General features: G+C 35.1%; 2 protein-coding genes across 9 annotated transcripts; both read left to right on the top strand.

Moving 5' to 3' along the window:
• The first annotated feature begins 201 nt into the window (after nucleotides 1–201).
• Nucleotides 202–7,428, top strand: LOC140753291 (uncharacterized). Of its 6 annotated transcripts, XM_073087787.1 has the most exons (8): nucleotides 202–306; nucleotides 665–746; nucleotides 2,424–2,554; nucleotides 2,818–2,923; nucleotides 4,470–4,595; nucleotides 4,812–4,883; nucleotides 5,443–5,586; nucleotides 5,764–7,428. In XM_073087787.1, exons 4-8 carry the CDS (start codon nucleotides 2,843–2,845, stop codon nucleotides 5,833–5,835), a joined length of 495 nt encoding a protein of 164 aa, XP_072943888.1. In that variant the 5' UTR covers nucleotides 202–306; nucleotides 665–746; nucleotides 2,424–2,554; nucleotides 2,818–2,842; the 3' UTR covers nucleotides 5,836–7,428. The 6 variants fall into 6 exon arrangements, with proteins under 6 accessions (XP_072943888.1, XP_072943905.1, XP_072943913.1 ...); XM_073087804.1 differs by lacking the exon at nucleotides 2,424–2,554; XM_073087812.1 differs by lacking the exon at nucleotides 2,424–2,554 and having other exon boundaries at nucleotides 208–306; nucleotides 665–750.
• Nucleotides 7,429–9,897: 2,469 nt separating this feature from the next.
• LOC140753269 (uncharacterized) lies at nucleotides 9,898–17,482 on the top strand. 3 transcript variants are annotated; one of them, XM_073087774.1, is made up of 13 exons: nucleotides 9,898–10,065; nucleotides 10,491–10,736; nucleotides 11,406–11,480; nucleotides 12,434–12,783; nucleotides 13,220–13,328; nucleotides 13,487–13,639; nucleotides 13,930–14,259; nucleotides 14,379–14,496; nucleotides 14,696–14,799; nucleotides 16,029–16,215; nucleotides 16,732–16,854; nucleotides 17,063–17,171; nucleotides 17,266–17,482. In XM_073087774.1, exons 2-13 carry the CDS (start codon nucleotides 10,491–10,493, stop codon nucleotides 17,378–17,380), a joined length of 2,019 nt encoding a protein of 672 aa, XP_072943875.1. In that variant the 5' UTR covers nucleotides 9,898–10,065; the 3' UTR covers nucleotides 17,381–17,482. The 3 variants fall into 3 exon arrangements, with proteins under 3 accessions (XP_072943875.1, XP_072943859.1, XP_072943867.1); XM_073087758.1 differs by having other exon boundaries at nucleotides 9,899–10,065; nucleotides 13,484–13,639; XM_073087766.1 differs by lacking the exon at nucleotides 9,898–10,065 and adding an exon at nucleotides 10,129–10,332 and having other exon boundaries at nucleotides 13,484–13,639.
• The last annotated feature ends 1,036 nt before the right edge of the window (nucleotides 17,483–18,518 follow it).

Below are 18,518 nucleotides of genomic sequence, written 5' to 3'. Positions count from 1 at the left end.
GTTTGCATACCCAATGAACCGATAATTCTATATACTTATTGATAATTTGGAGCACCCAGAGGGGCCATCTAACTGCATTAAATTGGTAAGCATTGCATAAGTAGAACGCAGCTGACATAACGATGACTTCGCAACAGCCACAACAGCGGCCTTGGCCTCGATGGTACCCGGCGGCGGCGCGCTGCGCAAGCCGCGCGGGAACACCGTGCTTCGCGCGCGGCGGCCGCCACAGTCGGCCACAGTGCAGCCCGAGTGTCCGCTGCAAGCAGCAGTTGCACGTGTGCCGCTGCCTCGCGATTATACTCTGTACGTAATCTCACGGAACACGAACCGTTGTAAACATAACGACAACTGGATTTTATATAATACGTGTGTTGCGGCTGTTCTAACGTTTTTGTTTGGATACATTATTAATTAGATGAGGAGTCTCACATGATTTCATGATCTTTAAGTGCAAGTAACTATTATTTTAAAGGATAAATGTAAAATATAATATATACAAAGTGCACCAAATTATTCAAATCTGAATTTCAAATATAAAAAAAACTGACTCCATAAGTGTACTTAGTTTACGCATACATACCTCACTAATAGAGACCTCAATCTATTATAAAATCAAATAAGTTATTACCTTTATAAAACTGTTTACCTTTTGCATTTACAGCTATGTGCGTACAGTGAATGGAACTTGCGACCCGACGACCTTCACACAAAATTGTGTAAAATTCTTATTAAAAATCGCATTAGTAAGTAGGTGACGCATATTTTAATATGTAATTAATATTAATTATTATTACGATAAAAGTATATTTACTAAATCATTCAAGTGAATAAAAAACAAAACTTGTAATGTACTTTTATATTACCTACCTATATTTAAATTTTAAATTACAAATTAACACCCGAACACCGTATGCCCCATAGTGGCATCAGGTATAGTAGCAATGTGGTTTTGCGCCGCGAATTTCGGTTCTATTCTCGGGGAAGTTAAAATTAATGTGCTCATATTAAAAAAAAAACGTAAGTAATAATATATATCCTTCAATATAACCTACGTATATATTATCAAATCGAATACAATTTTTCCTACAATTTATCCGACCAAAATTATATTTCTTTTGTTGTACGAAATATGTGACCAAGATATCAACACTGATTCTTACAACATTTGCACAATTCGATTTAGATAAAGTAGATATATTACTTAATACTGTGCAATTTCATATTATATAGTTATTGCAACCCACGCGAATACCATTAACCTTCATATATGTATATCTATAGATTTTCCTTCCTATATGTATATGTGTAGAATTAAATTTTTTTATAAATTTTTAACTATTTATTAGCTAAGTAGTACGTGCAGCAAATATGTATAGTTCGACCATAGATATATTATCCTACTTTAGTATCATATATCTATGGGTTCGACGGTTACCTACTACTATCGCAAATATTCCTCAAGTGCCAGTAGATGCCAGTTGACTTAAGTAGGTACCTCTGAGGCGACCATCTTAGACCTTAGTAGTGGCAGCATATCTGTGATCGACTTCGTTAAAACCCTTCCGGTGAATTGAACTGTAACATGAACTCGTTGACAATCAAATCTTATAAAAAAAAATATCCACTTTACCTGGCATGCGTCTCTCCTTATGATAATCCTTATCCAAGTTCCATCCTAACCCCAGTAAGCTACCTACTACGTCATAGTCGTTAACCGAAGTAATCATTCTAAAGGTCTAATCGCATGCTTAGATTCTATTACGCTTATGGTAAAATAATTATCATTAATATCTATTTATAGTTTGAGTATTTATCGTTGAATCAGCATGTTTTATCGATACAGGAATAGGTCGTGTTATTTAATAGATACGTAGGAATCGCAGTCTAATTATGTGTGACCTATCACTAACAAAGTAGTAGGTAACCGCTTTACCAAGAGTTATAATATGAAAGGTTATATGGAGTATGAAATTGACTTCTAGTGATTAATGAGGAAATCCGCGTAACGGGCAGGTACAAACATAGACTTTAAGCAAGTATAACTGTTATGGCTTAAAGTCTAACAAGCTAGGTAAGTTGTGATTAGGTTAGTATGATTACGGCATTTTGTACTTGCAAGCATTTCATTTCAAAGTGTTGAACCTGCTTGCTTCGTACCTTGTGACGCTCAATATTTCACCATGGTTATTTAAGAACACGTAATAAGGAACAAGATGAGATTGGCTAAAAAATATAGATACATTCATTACACCAACGCCCGTGTATGTGTATTTGTATCTTTATTGTATTTATAACTATGTAGTAAGGCTATTCATAACGTTATCATTATGATGATTAAAATAAAAGAAAAAAATCTTGGTACATTACCATAGTTAACTTAATTTACGCACGTGAATATTTTTTTTATTATATTTATTTAGAATTTCATTGCTGGTACTACGATCGCGACATATAATTCAAACTGATTCCACTGCCAACATTTCCGCAAACACTACCTGAGACTTTGTCTGCTAAGAAAAAATATTCGCAAGCCGGTAGGTAGTAAGTAGTAGTAAGTATATAATGGTAACAAATTGGAGAATTTTGAGGAACTATTTATTAAAATAGATAAATATTAATGACGAATGTCCCACTACTAGAATAAGTCTGTGCTGAGAATCAATCTCTAAAATATATTTTAAAAAATCAGAGGTGCCTGTGATTCGAACCCCGGAGTTCACAGCATAAGAAATCAAATTTCAAACGACTGCACTAATTTATCCCTACTTAAGTAATATATACTGATACCTACTACATATTGTTTTTTTTTTTCAGAAGATCTCGAAAACGCGTCATAAAAATGGCCGGCATCAAGCATTGCTCGATATCAGTAATAATTACGCTCGTCGCAGTCATCCTTCCACTGTTTACAGCACAACCTGTTAGTATGTTATCTTTTGCCTGCTTCAATTTTAATCTATCCTATTAATATATATTTTTTTAACTTTTGTTATAAATAAACAAATGCAGCCCCATATACAGCCCCGTTAATTACCTATAATCTAACATAGCCCCATACTATGATTTGGGTTTCGTAATAACTAGGTGCAAGGACCCAGAACATTATTCGTCTAGATTCCCGCCAGGCTGGGTCTTCTTCACACCCTCTGCCTGCATCAGCATATCTCCATTATTTCCCGCTGGTCTTCTAGTTTTGTTACTAAATAAAGGTATAGTTACTTCTAGCTGTTATCACAACCATTTTTATGTATGACTTAATTTAGCTTGGTTTCTGCACTTCGAGGCTTAAATTAGTTAGATGCATCAATCACGCTCTAATCAAACCATTTAATAGATAATTAGGTATATTTTAGCTCACATCGAAACAGTGACATCAAAAAGGTTTTCCATTCGATGAGAAACGTATACATTTTTATATACCAAGTTACATTTATATATAACTATGTTTTGGAACACATCATATGGGTTTTATGTTTGTATGGAATGTGTTCGGACATAAACGCACTACCTATGTGGGTGGTATACCTGTGTGTTGTAGTAATGTCATTCAACGCGACCAATGACCAATAACCGAATAAAGGCTAATGTAATTATGCAAGCGATAATTTTCAGATTCTTTTAAAACTATGAAACTTTTCTCTTTATTATCCAGGAAAATAAAAATATGGAAATATTTTTTTACATTTTGTAGGCATTTTTGTTCGGCAGTCCTCATAACTGCCTATGATTTTTTTTGTTCTAAACATATTGTGTAATCAAAGTAGAATAATCGTCATGTTTATCTTAGTAAAAAGAAATCGTTCTCCCAATAGGTATTTACGTTTTTTTACCCCCATAGTTCCCCCTGAAAATTGCCTCGTAGGCAAAATACGAAAGAGAAGTGAAACTGCTTTATAGTGAATTAACTACATATCTAATTCTATCGATTTCGATAGTGTCCTAAGACGCGGTCGCATCTTCGCAATCTGTAAGCCGTTGTGTCACGGTTTTGCGTCTATTTCGCAAGCTACAGATAGCAGTCAAAGTGGAAATACTGAGTATGGTAGGTTTATAAAATTAATGTTAATTTTGCTAAAAAATAACAATCAAACCTCAACGACTAAGTCTCGTCAGAAATACCTATCAGAAACAAACCAATTATTTTATTTGCAGTGATTCTGCGTTGTGACTAAAAAAACACATTAGTTTTATTATTGCGATTCACGTTATTTTCAGATATTGAAGTCATAGACCTAGTATTTTTTGGCTAATGGTTACGACGTAGATTTATTTCGCTATGGCTATTATCTAAAACGAAAGAATATGAACACGCTTTTCACCATTGGACCTTACTACACAGTAATGTAGAAATCCCCATAGATGTAACCACAACGCATTGCCATTGCCTTTGCCATTGATAATGTTGTTTCAACAGATGACTGTGTTCCGCGAAACGCGATTATTTTAATCCCTTTTATGTTTTACAGCCTACGGCAGATATGTCAATAGGAAAAGATCGTATATTTAGAGAATCAGCATTGAGAGCAGGAAGACGTGTAGCCGAAAAGCCAAAATGGGGATTCTTTGGAACAGTATTTAATCTGATATTAGAGGTAAAATTAAAAGCATCAGTTGTTAATATTTAATTCATAATTAGGTACTTATAAACAGTTATTACAAAGAGCTACCCGAGAAAGACACATATACCTACCTATATCATAATGTAATATAGATAAATGAATAGCGCGTATCCCAAAAACAAAAGGTGTATAGGATTATAACAAAGGTACAAAGTAAAATCTAAATCTAAATGTATCTTTCTGTTTCAGCAAATAAATGACACAAAAAGTGCGTACGGGCAAATATCTGATTTAGTCAACAATCAATTTATTGATGATAACGTAAGTATTATTTATAAGGTGGTAGAGCAATGGTTTGACCGAGGAGGTTCCATCTAAATCTATTTTAAAAAGAGGCAGTTTTGCATTTCGGTTGAAGGGTAAGGATAAATAACGCTTAACGCTTTCTACACTCTCAGCCCCATACTAGGATACCTTGTACGGTGGTTGCTATTGACACACACAAATACACAAACACCGAGACCCAAAAACAAAGACCTAAATTCATCATTTAGATATCTGTCTGGCCGGGGATCGAACCCGGGACCCTCTGCGCATCAGACCGGCATGATGACCGCTCCGCCACGCGGGTCGTCAAATGCCAGCTGACTGATAACTATATGTATATGAAGCAACTATCATAGCTCTTAGAAGCGACTACGCGTCTGTGATCGGCTTCAGGACAATCCTCCTCAATAGTCAATACTCTATTCTATACAAAGTTGGTTCCAGATGTCCATGGTCGGCATATACCACTTATCATCAGATGGATTGTATGCTAGGTTAATGATGTACCATATGCTGTGAAATATGAAGTTCCTAAAATCATATTTTATATTAGGCTGTAACGATGAAACCAGACGCCAGTAGCAATGGTACTACAGAGAGCACAAAAATATCTAGATCAGATTTCTTGGGAATACTTGATCGCAATCTAAAGGGATTGGCCCGTCTACGCAACTTAGAGTGGCGCGAAGCCAAAAAGGTAATTATAAACTATTTCTTAATTTACTGAAAGCGTCGGATACCCATTTTTAACCGTACCTATACTTTGATTTACTTTCTTACTGTCAAATAATTTACTTTAACTCTCTTTATATATGTATAATAACTTATTTGTTTACACCAATTAATCACTGTATTAAAAAATAATATTTTCTAGGATTCTTGGACTAATCTGCAAACGTACTGGGGTGAATTATTTGGCGGAAAAAAAACACGAAACTCAAGGTAAAAACAAATTCGATGCAGACGTCGTCAAGGATTTACTTTATTAAATAAGAGTATGCCAGCAACTAATTTACGAAATATATTTATATATTGTTATACATACGTAAAACTTGTTTAAAGCAAAGTGTAACCATGAAACGATTTTTTCCACGCTTTTATTAGCTTGACCTGTATGTATGTAACTGAATCTTTGAACTTGATTTTTAAACACTTTAAACGGTCAGATTAATTTAAAATTTTGAACCGATGACAATACACGATTTAAATAATTTTATCCCATTCATCTCATCAGGATCGTCAGGAATCGGGATTAACGACTTTCCTTGTGCGATTTTAGCGTGGTTTTTAGTTTTTAAACTATAGTCGAGGCTATTAGAACCAGAGTAGCCTAACTACAAAAAAAAACATGATTTACAATATGGAAAAGAAAAGTAAAAAGTGTGCAACATTTTTAAATTACGAAAATAGGTCAAAAGTTATTAAAATGCAGTTAGGCTACTCTCGTTCTAGCAGCCTCAATTATTTTAAAGCTTAAAAAGTAGTAGGCAGTGGCGGATTTACCAGCAGGCTGAGTAGGCTTCAGCCTAGGGCGACAGATTTATAGGGCGGCAAATTTGGGGACCGAATGTTTTCTTTTGCTAATTAGGAAGCCAGTTCGTTCATGCCTTAACCGTGTCATGAACTGGCGTGACGAGCAAAAAAAAACGAGAACCGTGTCATAAGCCGACGCAACGACCAAAAAACAACAGGAAACATGTTGTGAACCAACGTGGCGAACAAAAAAAAATAACAGGAGCGCAACCTACCTAATCCGATAAATAGTCCAATATACCACCTAGTCTAGGAAAAAAGACATGACAATTGTAAAAGCAGGGGCGGCAAACTGTTCAGCCTAGACCTTATTTTTTTTTAATCCGCCACTGGTAGTAGGTACTTAAATGTCAGATTATACGACAAATAACGATGCAGAAAAGAGTCCAATAAATTTTCGCTGTATTCGAATTCAAATAGCATCCTAATTGAAAATTGGAATAGAATTTTACATTACACTATTTATAATATTATTAACGAATATTTGTTAACGAACAAATCACTCGCACTCTCATCAACATTAAATTTAGATGGCCTTATAAGCATGAAATTCTGGGAAACTAGCGACACAATCCGATGGTGGAATGATACAGTTGTGACTTATTTTCAAAATGATCTCGTTCGATTCCTGACTAGGGTAAGATTAAAAAAAAAACTTAGAACGCAGTTTTCCTTTTTACCAAAATCCACCTTTACATCAAAGGTAAATCCTTAGAGCATTTTTCGCGTTTCCGTATAGTTTCGGATTTTGCCTACAAGGCACCCTTGAAAAATACCTGTTTATGGAAATAGCAGTTTCTCCATTTTTGTTTATATTGTTGTCAAAGAAAGAGATAGAGAAGAGTTTATAGTTGTTATTAATTTGGTATTGTTACTGAATAGAATAGTTCCTAGTTACTAATAATAAGTTATGTAATATTGTGCAATACTTCTTTCTTACTGAAAATGTTATTCACCGAGTCAAATAATATTTCAAAACTTACTGATAATAAACTTTTTAAGTAAATATTGTTTTAATAATCGTAAAATCCACAAGCAGCCTCGATTAGATAGATTCTTCATGAAGTAAATATAATCCATTTTCTAAATTCATTACAAAGGAATACTTTTATACATGTATTTTTATAACATAGAACTAGAAAACGAGCATGCGAATAACACGGCTATTGATGCCCATGGACATCTGTAATCACCTCTAGCAAAGCCCGATAGGGGCATCGCGTTAGTAGTCCAGGAGGAATTGGCGCATGAGTACCGAAAACTATTCCACCTCAATTTTTTTATGCGATCCTCTTTAAATTGTCCTACTGGTGATATAAATGCATGTTGCCATGGGGCAACCCCGTGCCATATTGTTTAAACTGAAATTGTTTAAACAATTGCAAGGAATTGTTATTTTTCAACCGGACAATTTTTTTTTATATTCTTTATTGAAATACGAATAAAAAAAGTCCTATGACTTTTCACGATAAAGTTAATATTTTTAGAGATATGAATTTTTAAAGGTTCGAAAAATCTCAAATTTGGGTACTTTTGACCCATGAAAAATATATTAAAAAAAATAATAAAATATAAATAATATTTTTTTTTAAATTCTTTATACAATAGTTAATAATATTCTTAATAGAGACTTTTAAAAATTTTATTGTTTATACCTGTTTTATAATTGTTAATTTCACGCGCTCACAAGTATGCGCCGCTTACCTTTAAGTATCGCCGTCTCTCTCTGACTCATGCGCTGCATCGGCCTCTCTATGTCCTGAATCATTATTTATCATTTATCTTAAAAACTATTAACTTTATCAAGATTGTTAAAGAGAGCAATGTTATTAATAATTAAATTGTCTACAATTTGTTTCTCATATTTTTTTTTCTGAAATCAATTTTACGAAAGTTATTTAAGCATGAATCGGAACATGTAAATAAAATTACTTTTTTATCAGTTTATATTATTTTTTTGTTATTATCATAGTTATTATCATAGAGAGAGACGGCGATACTTAAAGGTAAGCGGCGCATACTTGTGAGCGCGTGAAATTAACAATTATAAAACAGGTATAAACAATAAAATTTTTAAAAGTCTCTATTAAGAATATTATTAACTATTGTATAAAGAATTTAAAAAAAAATATTATTTATATTTTATTATTTTTTTTAATATATTTTTCATGGGTCAAAAGTACCCAAATTTGAGATTTTTCGAACCTTTAAAAATTCATATCTCTAAAAATATTAACTTTATCGTGAAAAGTCATAGGACTTTTTTTATTCGTATTTCAATAAAGAATATAAAAAAAAATTGTCCGGTTGAAAAATAACAATTCCTTGCAATTGTTTAAACAATTTCAGTTTAAACAATATGGCACGGGGTTGCCCCATGGCAACATGCATTTATTTTACCAGTAGGACAATTTAAAGAGGATCGCATAAAAAAATTGAGGTGGAATAGTTTACGGTACTCATGCGCCAATTCCTCCTGGACTATAGAAGGACTCAGGTTGTGTTCCATTGAAGATCCCGGGCTTCTCCACCAAACGCCGAGGACGGCCACTGGGGTGGTTTTAGTGCGGTAAAAGTACTACATAACCCGGCGTCACTCCTACGTCGTCGGGTACCGAGATTCTCCCCTAAAAAATAAGATTACATGTCAGCTTGTTGTCAGCAACCCGCCACAGATGTGTAGCTGTCCCTGAGAACTACGTTCTAACGCCAACTATGTAAAACACACTAAACGCTAATCATAAGTTGAAATATTTCTCCATTAAAATGTTACATCAGGGTTGCAATAGTAGGTAAGGTTGTAATACCTAAGAAGACGTAATTATATTTTTTGGATGCCACGGAGTTAGTGTTAGGCTAAATCTTAATATGTGAGGTCTCAACTTTTGTCCCTCAAAGATTACTCTTAACAAGAAAATGTAACCAGTTTTGACAACTGAAATAGTGAGCGTAATAATAAAGTGTTGCCACGTCTCCGTTCTAAAGTTTCCCTAAAATGTTTGAATTACGTATTTATTTATTACGTAAGTTAGGTCGTATTAGTTATTTATACATAACTTGTCTCTAAAAATGTTCTATTTGTCAAAAATTCAAACAAAAAATGAATAATCCCATCGTCTGTACTTACACCACATTACGAATTGTTTTCTTGGTAGATCATCTAGTAAGCGACAAGGAACAATTCAAATAGTTATTTTCAAATTATTCCTTAAGAACTCCTCTATGAAAATGCTCCAATTTCATGTTGCTGTAAAATTACTACAAAAAAGTTATAAAATTTTTTTTTTTTTTTTTTTTTAATATTAATCGTTATTAACTTTGTTATTTTTGGTTCTATTACAAAATATACAAATTATTCAATTTGGTACCTTGTGTGCGACGAATAGTTTACCTGATAGAGCATGAAAACGATTTGCAACGCATCGTAATTTATCTGTGAGGACGGCGTCATTCGTTTCATTTACTTTATGACAATCTGTGTTATCTGTCTATGAGTATGAATGTGTTAGCTTTTTTCGCTTCGTATTACGTTTTATCTTACGCATGGGATTGGTGAATCTTTTCACCACCATTTCATTGATTTTGTCTAGAAAAAGAATAGGCGGTAAAATAGTGAGAAATCTACCTTCATACATTTACGGATGTGAGTATTTAACTTTGAAAATAGTAACATTTTCTAAACTCAGTTAAGACTTAAGTCCTAAGTAAGAACAGTCTTCTGAGGCCTGGACTAAAGCGGCGCCATTTTATCGCCGGTTTGCAATTTGTTTAGGGTTACATTTATTTCTATCGTTGCATTTCATTTCTACCGGACTTAATATTGTAAATATTAATCTGTCAAAAAGGTCGTTTTGCCATTGCCATATTACCACGTAATGGCGTTACTGAAATTATTATAATTTATATCTAGGTAGGTATTCAACGTAAGTTAATAGAAACTGTGCATTGAGATCTTTTTTATTTATACCTATAATTATATTAGATCCCGGGGATGCATTGAGTTGGATATCAAAATTTTTAGCCTCAAAGTTTATTTAGCCTTAGCCAAAACTTATTGACACGCTGTAGATGTCGTCGCGTGGCCGTGGATATGGCGGCTACAGTGGAAGAGGGAGTTATAGCGGACGCGGTAGCGGGTACCGAGGCTCGTACCGCGGCAGCAGTAATCGTGGCGGGTACGACGGTGGACGCGGTGGCAGAGGCGGCGGCTACTCTTCTTACAACAATGATTCGCGCTACAATAGTAGCAGTGCTAATCGATATTCTTCAAGTCGTGATAGGATGGAAGAATCATACAAGAAACCATATAGATCAGTAAGGATAAAATGTTGTTATTTGCTACACTGCTTAAGTATGTAAAGGTTAAGTTTTCTTATTCTTAACTTCTTTAAAAATATATATATTAGAAAATTCAGAAGACAATTTCTGATCAAAATGTAATTTCTTAATTAAAACTGACCAATGCTTTACTATTGTCTTGATTAGATGTATGTCATAACCTCATTTTTATTAAATTGAAATGTTAATACATTCTTTTTTGGGAAAAATATTGACAACGTCTTTTCAACGTTAAATATGATTTTCTATATCTCTTACTATTACTTTCAGAATAATTTGAGACATTAGGCCACAAAAATTTGTTAATATGCGAAATCTTTAAATTCCCAGTAGTCCCCAGTAGTACCCAGAATCTGATCCTTATAAGCAATACTATGAGATAGTGGAATCATGTAGAGGGTGTGTTTTTTTTTCCAAATGAACTTGTTCAATTCCCGGCTAGGGGAAAAGATATATAACTCCTTTCAGCATTTTTCGCTAATCCTTATAGTTGCGGAATTGGCCCTCAAGGCCTCTTTGAAAATTTCACCCTATACATGAGAATAGGTTTGTTCAGCTTGGACTAGGCATAGACCAAAATTTAATCGTATATTAACTTTTAATGATAGATATAATTATTATATTAACTTCTGGCATATAATACAGGAAACATCTGGTAGCTATGGAAATCGTGACTATGGAAGATCTGGATCTCCGGAACGTAAAAGGATGAGAATGGAGGTTAGTTATTCCACATTTTTGGTATTAAATATTTTATAGAATGTGCAACTGAACACTTTTTCAGAGAAGATGTATTCATAGAGTTGCAAAGAGGCAAAGAAAATTTGGTGCTTTACAATGTAGTAAGTATATGCCTATCTAAATCTAAAGTAATACATATGTAGGTATATAAGAAATGTGAGAAACACAGACAGAAAACGTAAGGAAATGAACAAACTGACAAATATCCTTACCATGAATTAAAATTAATGTGAATTATATTAGCAAAAGATATAGTAGAATCTGGACTACAGATTATAATTTGATTTTATACCCTTACTACCAGAATGTACATATGTAGTATATGACACCAGGATTAAGTGGAAATGGCATAATTTGTAATGATAATTGAGTTGGACAGAAGTCCAATATGAGGTTGGTTTATTTAAAGTACAAACTTTGAAGTTTGGGATATTTTCAATAAAAACTGAGATGCAATTGGGAGCAAGCTTAAAATAAATCAATTCAATTTTGGTGACGATCAGACTAAATTTATACACAACGAAAACAATATCAGTATCGACTAAGTATAATTGAATAACACATGGATAGCTAAAAGGTAGAAATTACAATTGCACTTGTTTGAAAAGTGACTGCTATTTTGTTAGCAGAAAGATAATTGATGCCCTTGTATTTCCTAGTACAATAATAAAAGGCTGGCAACAACATAACAGAGAAATAAAATTTAAATACATTAAAAACAGCTGCAAGTGAATATTGTTTGAAAGGAACGAGAGTTATGTAGTTCAATGTTACAAAAATAAAGTTTGAGACATTTTAGATTGGTAACAGATATAGATAATTTGGTGCCCGAGATCAGAAGAATGGACAATGTATATTTCTGTGTATATTAATCATGTACTGCGCTTCGATCGACGAAGCATTGTGCGAGAACCAAAGAGAGTTATGTACAGGGCTCCTCGAGCGATAGACGTAGCCATGACGGCGGCGGCCACTATGGCGGATCGTACGGCGGTAGACAGGACAGTTACGGCAGTGAGAGGAGGTCGTTCGGCGGCGAGGAGCGGAGACGCTCGCCCAACCGAGAGGGCTACCGCAAGGCGAGCGGCATGGGCCCGCCGCGCGAGCCGCTGCGCTCCGCCACGCGGCCGCGCGCGCCGCGCCGCTCCTTCCGCGGCCGCACGCTGCGCTCGCGCGCCTCTTACCGCGGCGCCCCGCGCTCGCGCGGCACTTTTACCTCAAGGCGGTTCGGAGATAAATCGCTTGGCTACACCCGCGCCTTCAGATCTATCAAGGGGCGAAGGTAATTGGACAAATTGATATTAAAATTAGTTTCTATCGAAATTCTCCACGGACGTTCCGTGAAAGCCTCAATGGGCGCGCAATACACAGCATCTCGAAAAGCTTGTGGGCTCCAAGTTACCTAGTTGCTTTACGGCATATTGTAAGAATGATGGAAAATATTTGTTCTAGAAGCAAGCTCCCATACTTCTGGCCATGGCAATGCCAACTTTTCCGAATTATGAAGTCATGTATCTTCAATGATTATGAGAAACCTTGAAAACATTTGGAAGAATTTAACAGGCAGCTATACATAATACATACACCTGATAGTGATGATTATGGCTGCTACCACATATATTGTTTAGATATTCAGTATTGTACAATGTACATGTATAAACTTTAGTGGTATTTTTTTTATTCTCAATAATTATACTAATGAATTTGAATTTGTCTAGCTCCATTAAATCTAAGGAGGAAGCATCATCGACAGAGGAGGACTGGGATGCAGATGAGAAAGAAGACACCATCGAAGATAAGAAGGATCAAAAGATGAAATCCCCTAAGGTATAGCGTGACTTTATACAGATATTATTCAATTCTCTATATACAAATAAGAATATATATATGTCAATCGTTGTAAATATATCCAAAGAATTCTATATGAAATACAAAACATTTTATGTAATTGCGTAAATTAGCCAGAAATCTTTTAATTCAAGCAGGTGGAGGCCGAGGGCTCGGAGGCATCGGGGGCCGAAGGCGGCGCGGATACCGATAAGGAGCCCGACGCCGGCTCCGACGCACCGCCACCCAGTGCGCGCCCCTACGTACATCTCGCCTGTGTGCATTGCAAAGAGAAATGTGCCACATTCGCTGTGAGTTCTGCTGCAATTAAAATATGTCTACATCTATTTAGGGTTACCAATCGCAATGTTTATGGGTAATGAATTAACGTGTGAATTATAAGGTGTAAAGAGCAGGCAATACATATTTGCATTCAAACTTCCTCTACCGGTAGACCCAATATACAAATATTTTTAACACGAGCTATAAATTTTCCAAAAATAGGTATTTATTGGGTAATTAGCATTATAATACTTTTGCCTAATAATCAAAGTATAAAGTTTATAAAGTAATAGAAAAAAATAACAATAACGCACACCAGGGCTACGCGAAGCATTTGGTGTCGGGCAAGCATCGCGCGGCGATGAGCGCGGTGGCGCGGCGGCACAAGGCGCAGCTGCTGCGCATGCGCGTGGCGCAGCGCGGCGCCCAGCGCGAGCTCGAGGCGGCGGCGGGCGCGGAGCTCGCCGCGCGCACCACCTTCTGCCTCGTGTGCCGCCTCAACCACCGCACCACGCGCCACGCGCACAACCTCACCGACACCCACCGCGCCATGAAGCGCTTCCTGATGCCCTTCTGCCGCATCTGCCGCGTCACATTCCGCTCGCCGATGATTTACGAGCATCATATCTGTTCCCTGGAACATCTCAAGGTATATAACAAATTTGATATTCCATACTACAAGTAAGATAACAATATTTGTCGTACTTTAACCAAGTTAGGGTCTTTTGTTAACGATATGTTGCTATTAATATTATTTTTTTATTATAGAGAAAAGCCCACCAAGCCACTCGCCGAGTGAGTCCAAAGGCTGATGGAAGTGGAGATGAGGGAATGGATGTAGACTTGGATAACTTTATGACTCTCGATTCTGTTGGTGATGTAGATGGTAAGTTTGACTACTATTTTTATTCTTAAATTCCAATAAGCGTCACTTACAAGTATAACACACTTGTCTTGTAAATTTTAAATGACTTTTCCTCATATATTTCTATCACAAAACAGGTGGAATTCACTTCTTTCATGAACTAATTCATTTAAGCGGCCACAAATCTGATTAACTCAGTTGGTTACTTGTTTTATTGTAGAAGTTGAAGATGATGATTCTGGGACAGAAAAGAAGGATGAGACCACGCCTAAGAAACCTAAAGTAGAAATCAACATAGGAAGTGAACATATCAAAAAAATTGAGGTATGTATACAGATAGTTTGGCCACTGATTGATCATGAATTTTTGTTTATACTCATTAACACAAAAAATAGGTCATATATTTACTCAATATATTTATGTATTGATTAGCAAATACAGGTATTATGTATGTATTGAAGACTGTTATTACATGAAATAATAATTAAGTTTATAATATGCAGTGTGTAAACTATGCTGCTTACAGATCATCTTTTAATGGTATAACGCACAAATCACTAATTATTAGGGGTGTGCGAATATCGTTCGAATCGAATCGAATCGAATATCAATATTCGATTCGAAATTCGAATCGAATAATTCGAATTTTCGAATTATTCGCGAATTAAGGGGGTATTCTAGTCTAGAAGCATGAATTTCAGGTAATTTTTTGAAGTGCCGTAAAAAAAGGCAATCAATATTTTTACCATCCATTTTTTTATAAGTTATTTATTAACATTACAAGAATAGGATCATCCCCAAATTTCAATTTTTCATAATACTTTATTTGCTATAATATAATTTTTATTATTTCATTATTTAAAAAAAAAACTATATTAATTGTTCTATTTGTGTAACTATATGGTTTAAATAAAATGTATATTGATTATTGACTGTTAAATTTTTATTCGAAAATTGAAAATAAGAAACCCTGAAAAAATTCGAATTATTCAAAAAATTTCGGATTATTCGAAAATTTTCGAATTATTCGAAAATTTCCGAATTATTCGAAATTTTTCGAATTATTCGATTCGAGTTTCGAATCGAATATTAATATTCGATTCGGAACGAATAATTCGTAAGTTCGAATTATTCGCACACCCCTACTAATTATGCTTTCTATTCTTTTTCAATCCAAAACTAAAACAACTTGTATCCAGCATGTAACATGCGTAAATTAAACGATAAGTAGTGTAATTTATACTGTAATTACAAGAGAAACAATGATGCCTTGGAGAATTTATCATTTTGTGGACAGTTTTTTTGTGTATGACTAAATTTTCCACTTTCAATAATCATTTTACTATGTCATTTAGATCTAACCAATTCGCTTAAAAATGTATGCAAGAATAAGATCATTAAAGAGGTCCATCTTCATTCTTCTAACAAATGAGATCTTGAAAGGTCCATCTTTATTTGTCTATATTCACTACCATAAACCTTAAGACATCGACAATTCGACTATATTAAGGCGATTATAAATGCGGCATTGACATGGTAAACGCGTGCGTCAGGTGTGGTGGTGCGAGCTGTGCCGGCTGTACCTGCCGCGCACGGAGGCGGGCGGCGCGGAGGAGGCGGAGGCGCTGCGCCGGCACTGCCGCTTGCGCACGCACCTCGGCCGCTACGTGCAGCACCGCGACACGCGCACGCTGCGCAAGCACGCCGAGCGCATCCACCGCCAGCTGCACCAGCAGAAAGGTACACTATACACTACTACATTTACACGAAACATAGTCTATCTCTACATTTCGCATTTCAACTATTTAATTGGGCATGAACACTAAAACATATAAAAAAACTAGCTGACTCGGGAAACGTTGTGTTGCCATATAAATAAAAAATTAACAACCCTTATTACTTAGGGGTATGAAAAATAGATAGTAGCTGATTCTCAGACCTACTATGCACATAAAATTTGGTGAAAATCGGTAAAGCCGTTTCGGAGGAGTACGGCAACTAACATTGTGACACGAGAATTTTATTTATAAGAAGATAAAGTCTTATCCGTTGTTTTTTTTTATTTTGTAAGCTCATGTCCACCTATGTGGCGTTCATGTGTTGTTCAGTTAGTATCCACTTTACTAACAAAATTTACGTCAAAAATACACAATATTGTTTTTTTTATTAAGCTACTCATGGGTGGCATGGCATGTGTTAAATTATCATGTCTTTATATAGTTTTATAACAACATAATATTTTTGTTTTTTTTTTAGAAGAAGAAAAAGAAGAGGCAGCGGAGAATGTAGCTGATGCTAAAGTAAAATTGGAAAAAACTGAACAAACTGCAGAAAATAAGAAATCTGTTGAAAATGGTACTGATGCAACACATGCTTCAGGTATTTAGAAATTATATTATTGGCATTAAAAAAATATAAAAAAGGAGATGATTATGTACATGTAATAATAGTATACCTAAATGAAATGTTATAATTGTAATATGTTAAAATAAAGCATCTTTCCCTTCCATTTCACTTATTGTATTCATTAATGGTAAACTTTGGTATGAAATAGTGTATTGCCTATTAAATGTCTTTACTATTATAGGAAGTGAAGATAAGTTATGGGCAGATGTGGACAAGGATATAGGAGAGTTGCTCAGGGAAGTTGATCCACAGGGTAATGAAGGTAGCGACGACGATGAAGATCTTGGCCGGTAAAACATTTTTAACTGTTAAAAGTTGAAGCTTTAGAGGCATTGTTTTTTGTAATATAACGAGGATTAAAAACTTTAATAATATGTTTAACAGGTACGATAAATTCCGCAAAAGTGATAAGAAGTCCAAGGCTGGTGATGGTGAAGAAAGTAATGCAAAAGGTGAAGAGGGCAACAATGAAAAAGCTAGTGTTGAAGTGTCTGCTTAACTTTACTTATTATTTTAATGCGTTAACTACATATATTATGTAATTAAATATTCATTGATATACTAATAAATAAACTATTAAAGACTACCCTAAGAAATGAAATACATTTTTATTATCTTCATTTGAAAACCAATGTTCAAATCTATAGGATTTGAAAACAAATATTCAATCCTCAGTAATGTGGGAAATATTATTATAGTGGAGTCCTTTCGCAAATCTTGACTATTATTCTCTCGAATCAAATAGAGCAAATCGAAGCACTCCGCTTCGAAGAATAAAGATAGTTTGAATAGCAACAACATTTTTATTATAATACAAAATGCAATCTTAACAGTATTTAATTTTATGTTCTAAATTAATCTTATAAGAAACTTGTAGGCTAGCTAATCTGTATCAAACACTTTAGAACTTGTTGATTAGATTGTGATGGAACCTAAAATTAAATATAAAACAAGACGCGGCAGTGCTCTGAGAGGAGGTTAGCCATATGTGGTTTTTCTTATCAGGAAAGGGTTAAAGATATTTTAATTTTTTTGTCACCCCCTTTATTATATGACTGAACATCTAATATCCAATTAAAGAGTCATACTAATAGAACCAAGTACAAGAACAGCTGAAGTTTTTTTTTCTCAAAGAATACTTATTTTTTTAGACGCCGCGTGGTGGACAGGTCACCATACCGGTCTAACGCACAGAGGGTCCCGGATTCGATCCCCCGGCCACACAGAAATCTAAATAATTGGGTGTTTGTGTATTTGTCTATGTGTATGTCCATGGTATCCACGATACCGGAAGTCATAGTGTGAGTGTAGCATTTCTTACTCATATTTAAATACAATATAACTTTTAATGGAGAATTAAGTAGATAATATTGACAACAATATAATAATCTGTGTATATATATTAAACATCATACATACAGACTCACCATACTCCTGGTAGTGTGGGTCCATCACGAAAAGATTAAACAAAAAAAGGATTCTATTTGTATGTAGTCGCGCCAAACTTCTAGACCGCTCTGAATATAGAAGTGGGTCGCGACGCAACAACAAATTGCAGATAAGCGGAACGAAGACAGCGCGGGTCCTCCCGGCACCCGTCCGCTGCCAGTTTTCGCCCACGGTACATAGCTACGTTA

This window comes from Epargyreus clarus, unplaced genomic scaffold (genome assembly GCF_041222505.1).
Source record: "Epargyreus clarus isolate Ecla_fem2 unplaced genomic scaffold, WU_Ecla_fem_2.2 ptg000003l, whole genome shotgun sequence".
Taxonomy (NCBI): domain Eukaryota; kingdom Metazoa; phylum Arthropoda; class Insecta; order Lepidoptera; family Hesperiidae; genus Epargyreus; species Epargyreus clarus.
The sequence above is the reverse complement of the archived record's forward strand: the minus strand, read 5'-3'. Positions and strand labels throughout refer to the sequence as shown.

What these genes read in the sequence shown, in the direction of transcription:
- LOC140753291 (XM_073087804.1), top strand. Translation starts at nt 2,843, where the DNA reads ATGGCCGGCATCAAGCATTGCTCGATATCAGTAATAATTACGCTCGTC. An exon ending in ATCAATTTATTGATGATAAC is followed by an intron (nt 4,884 to 5,442) that starts GTAAGTATTATT and finishes ATTTTATATTAG; the next exon opens with GCTGTAACGATGAAACCAGA. An exon ending in AGTGGCGCGAAGCCAAAAAG is followed by an intron (nt 5,587 to 5,763) that starts GTAATTATAAAC and finishes AATATTTTCTAG; the next exon opens with GATTCTTGGACTAATCTGCA.
- LOC140753269 (XM_073087758.1), top strand. Translation starts at nt 10,491, where the DNA reads ATGTCGTCGCGTGGCCGTGGATATGGCGGCTACAGTGGAAGAGGGAGT. An exon ending in GTAAAAGGATGAGAATGGAG is followed by an intron (nt 11,481 to 12,433) that starts GTTAGTTATTCC and finishes AGTTATGTACAG; the next exon opens with GGCTCCTCGAGCGATAGACG. An exon ending in AGAAATGTGCCACATTCGCT is followed by an intron (nt 13,640 to 13,929) that starts GTGAGTTCTGCT and finishes AACGCACACCAG; the next exon opens with GGCTACGCGAAGCATTTGGT.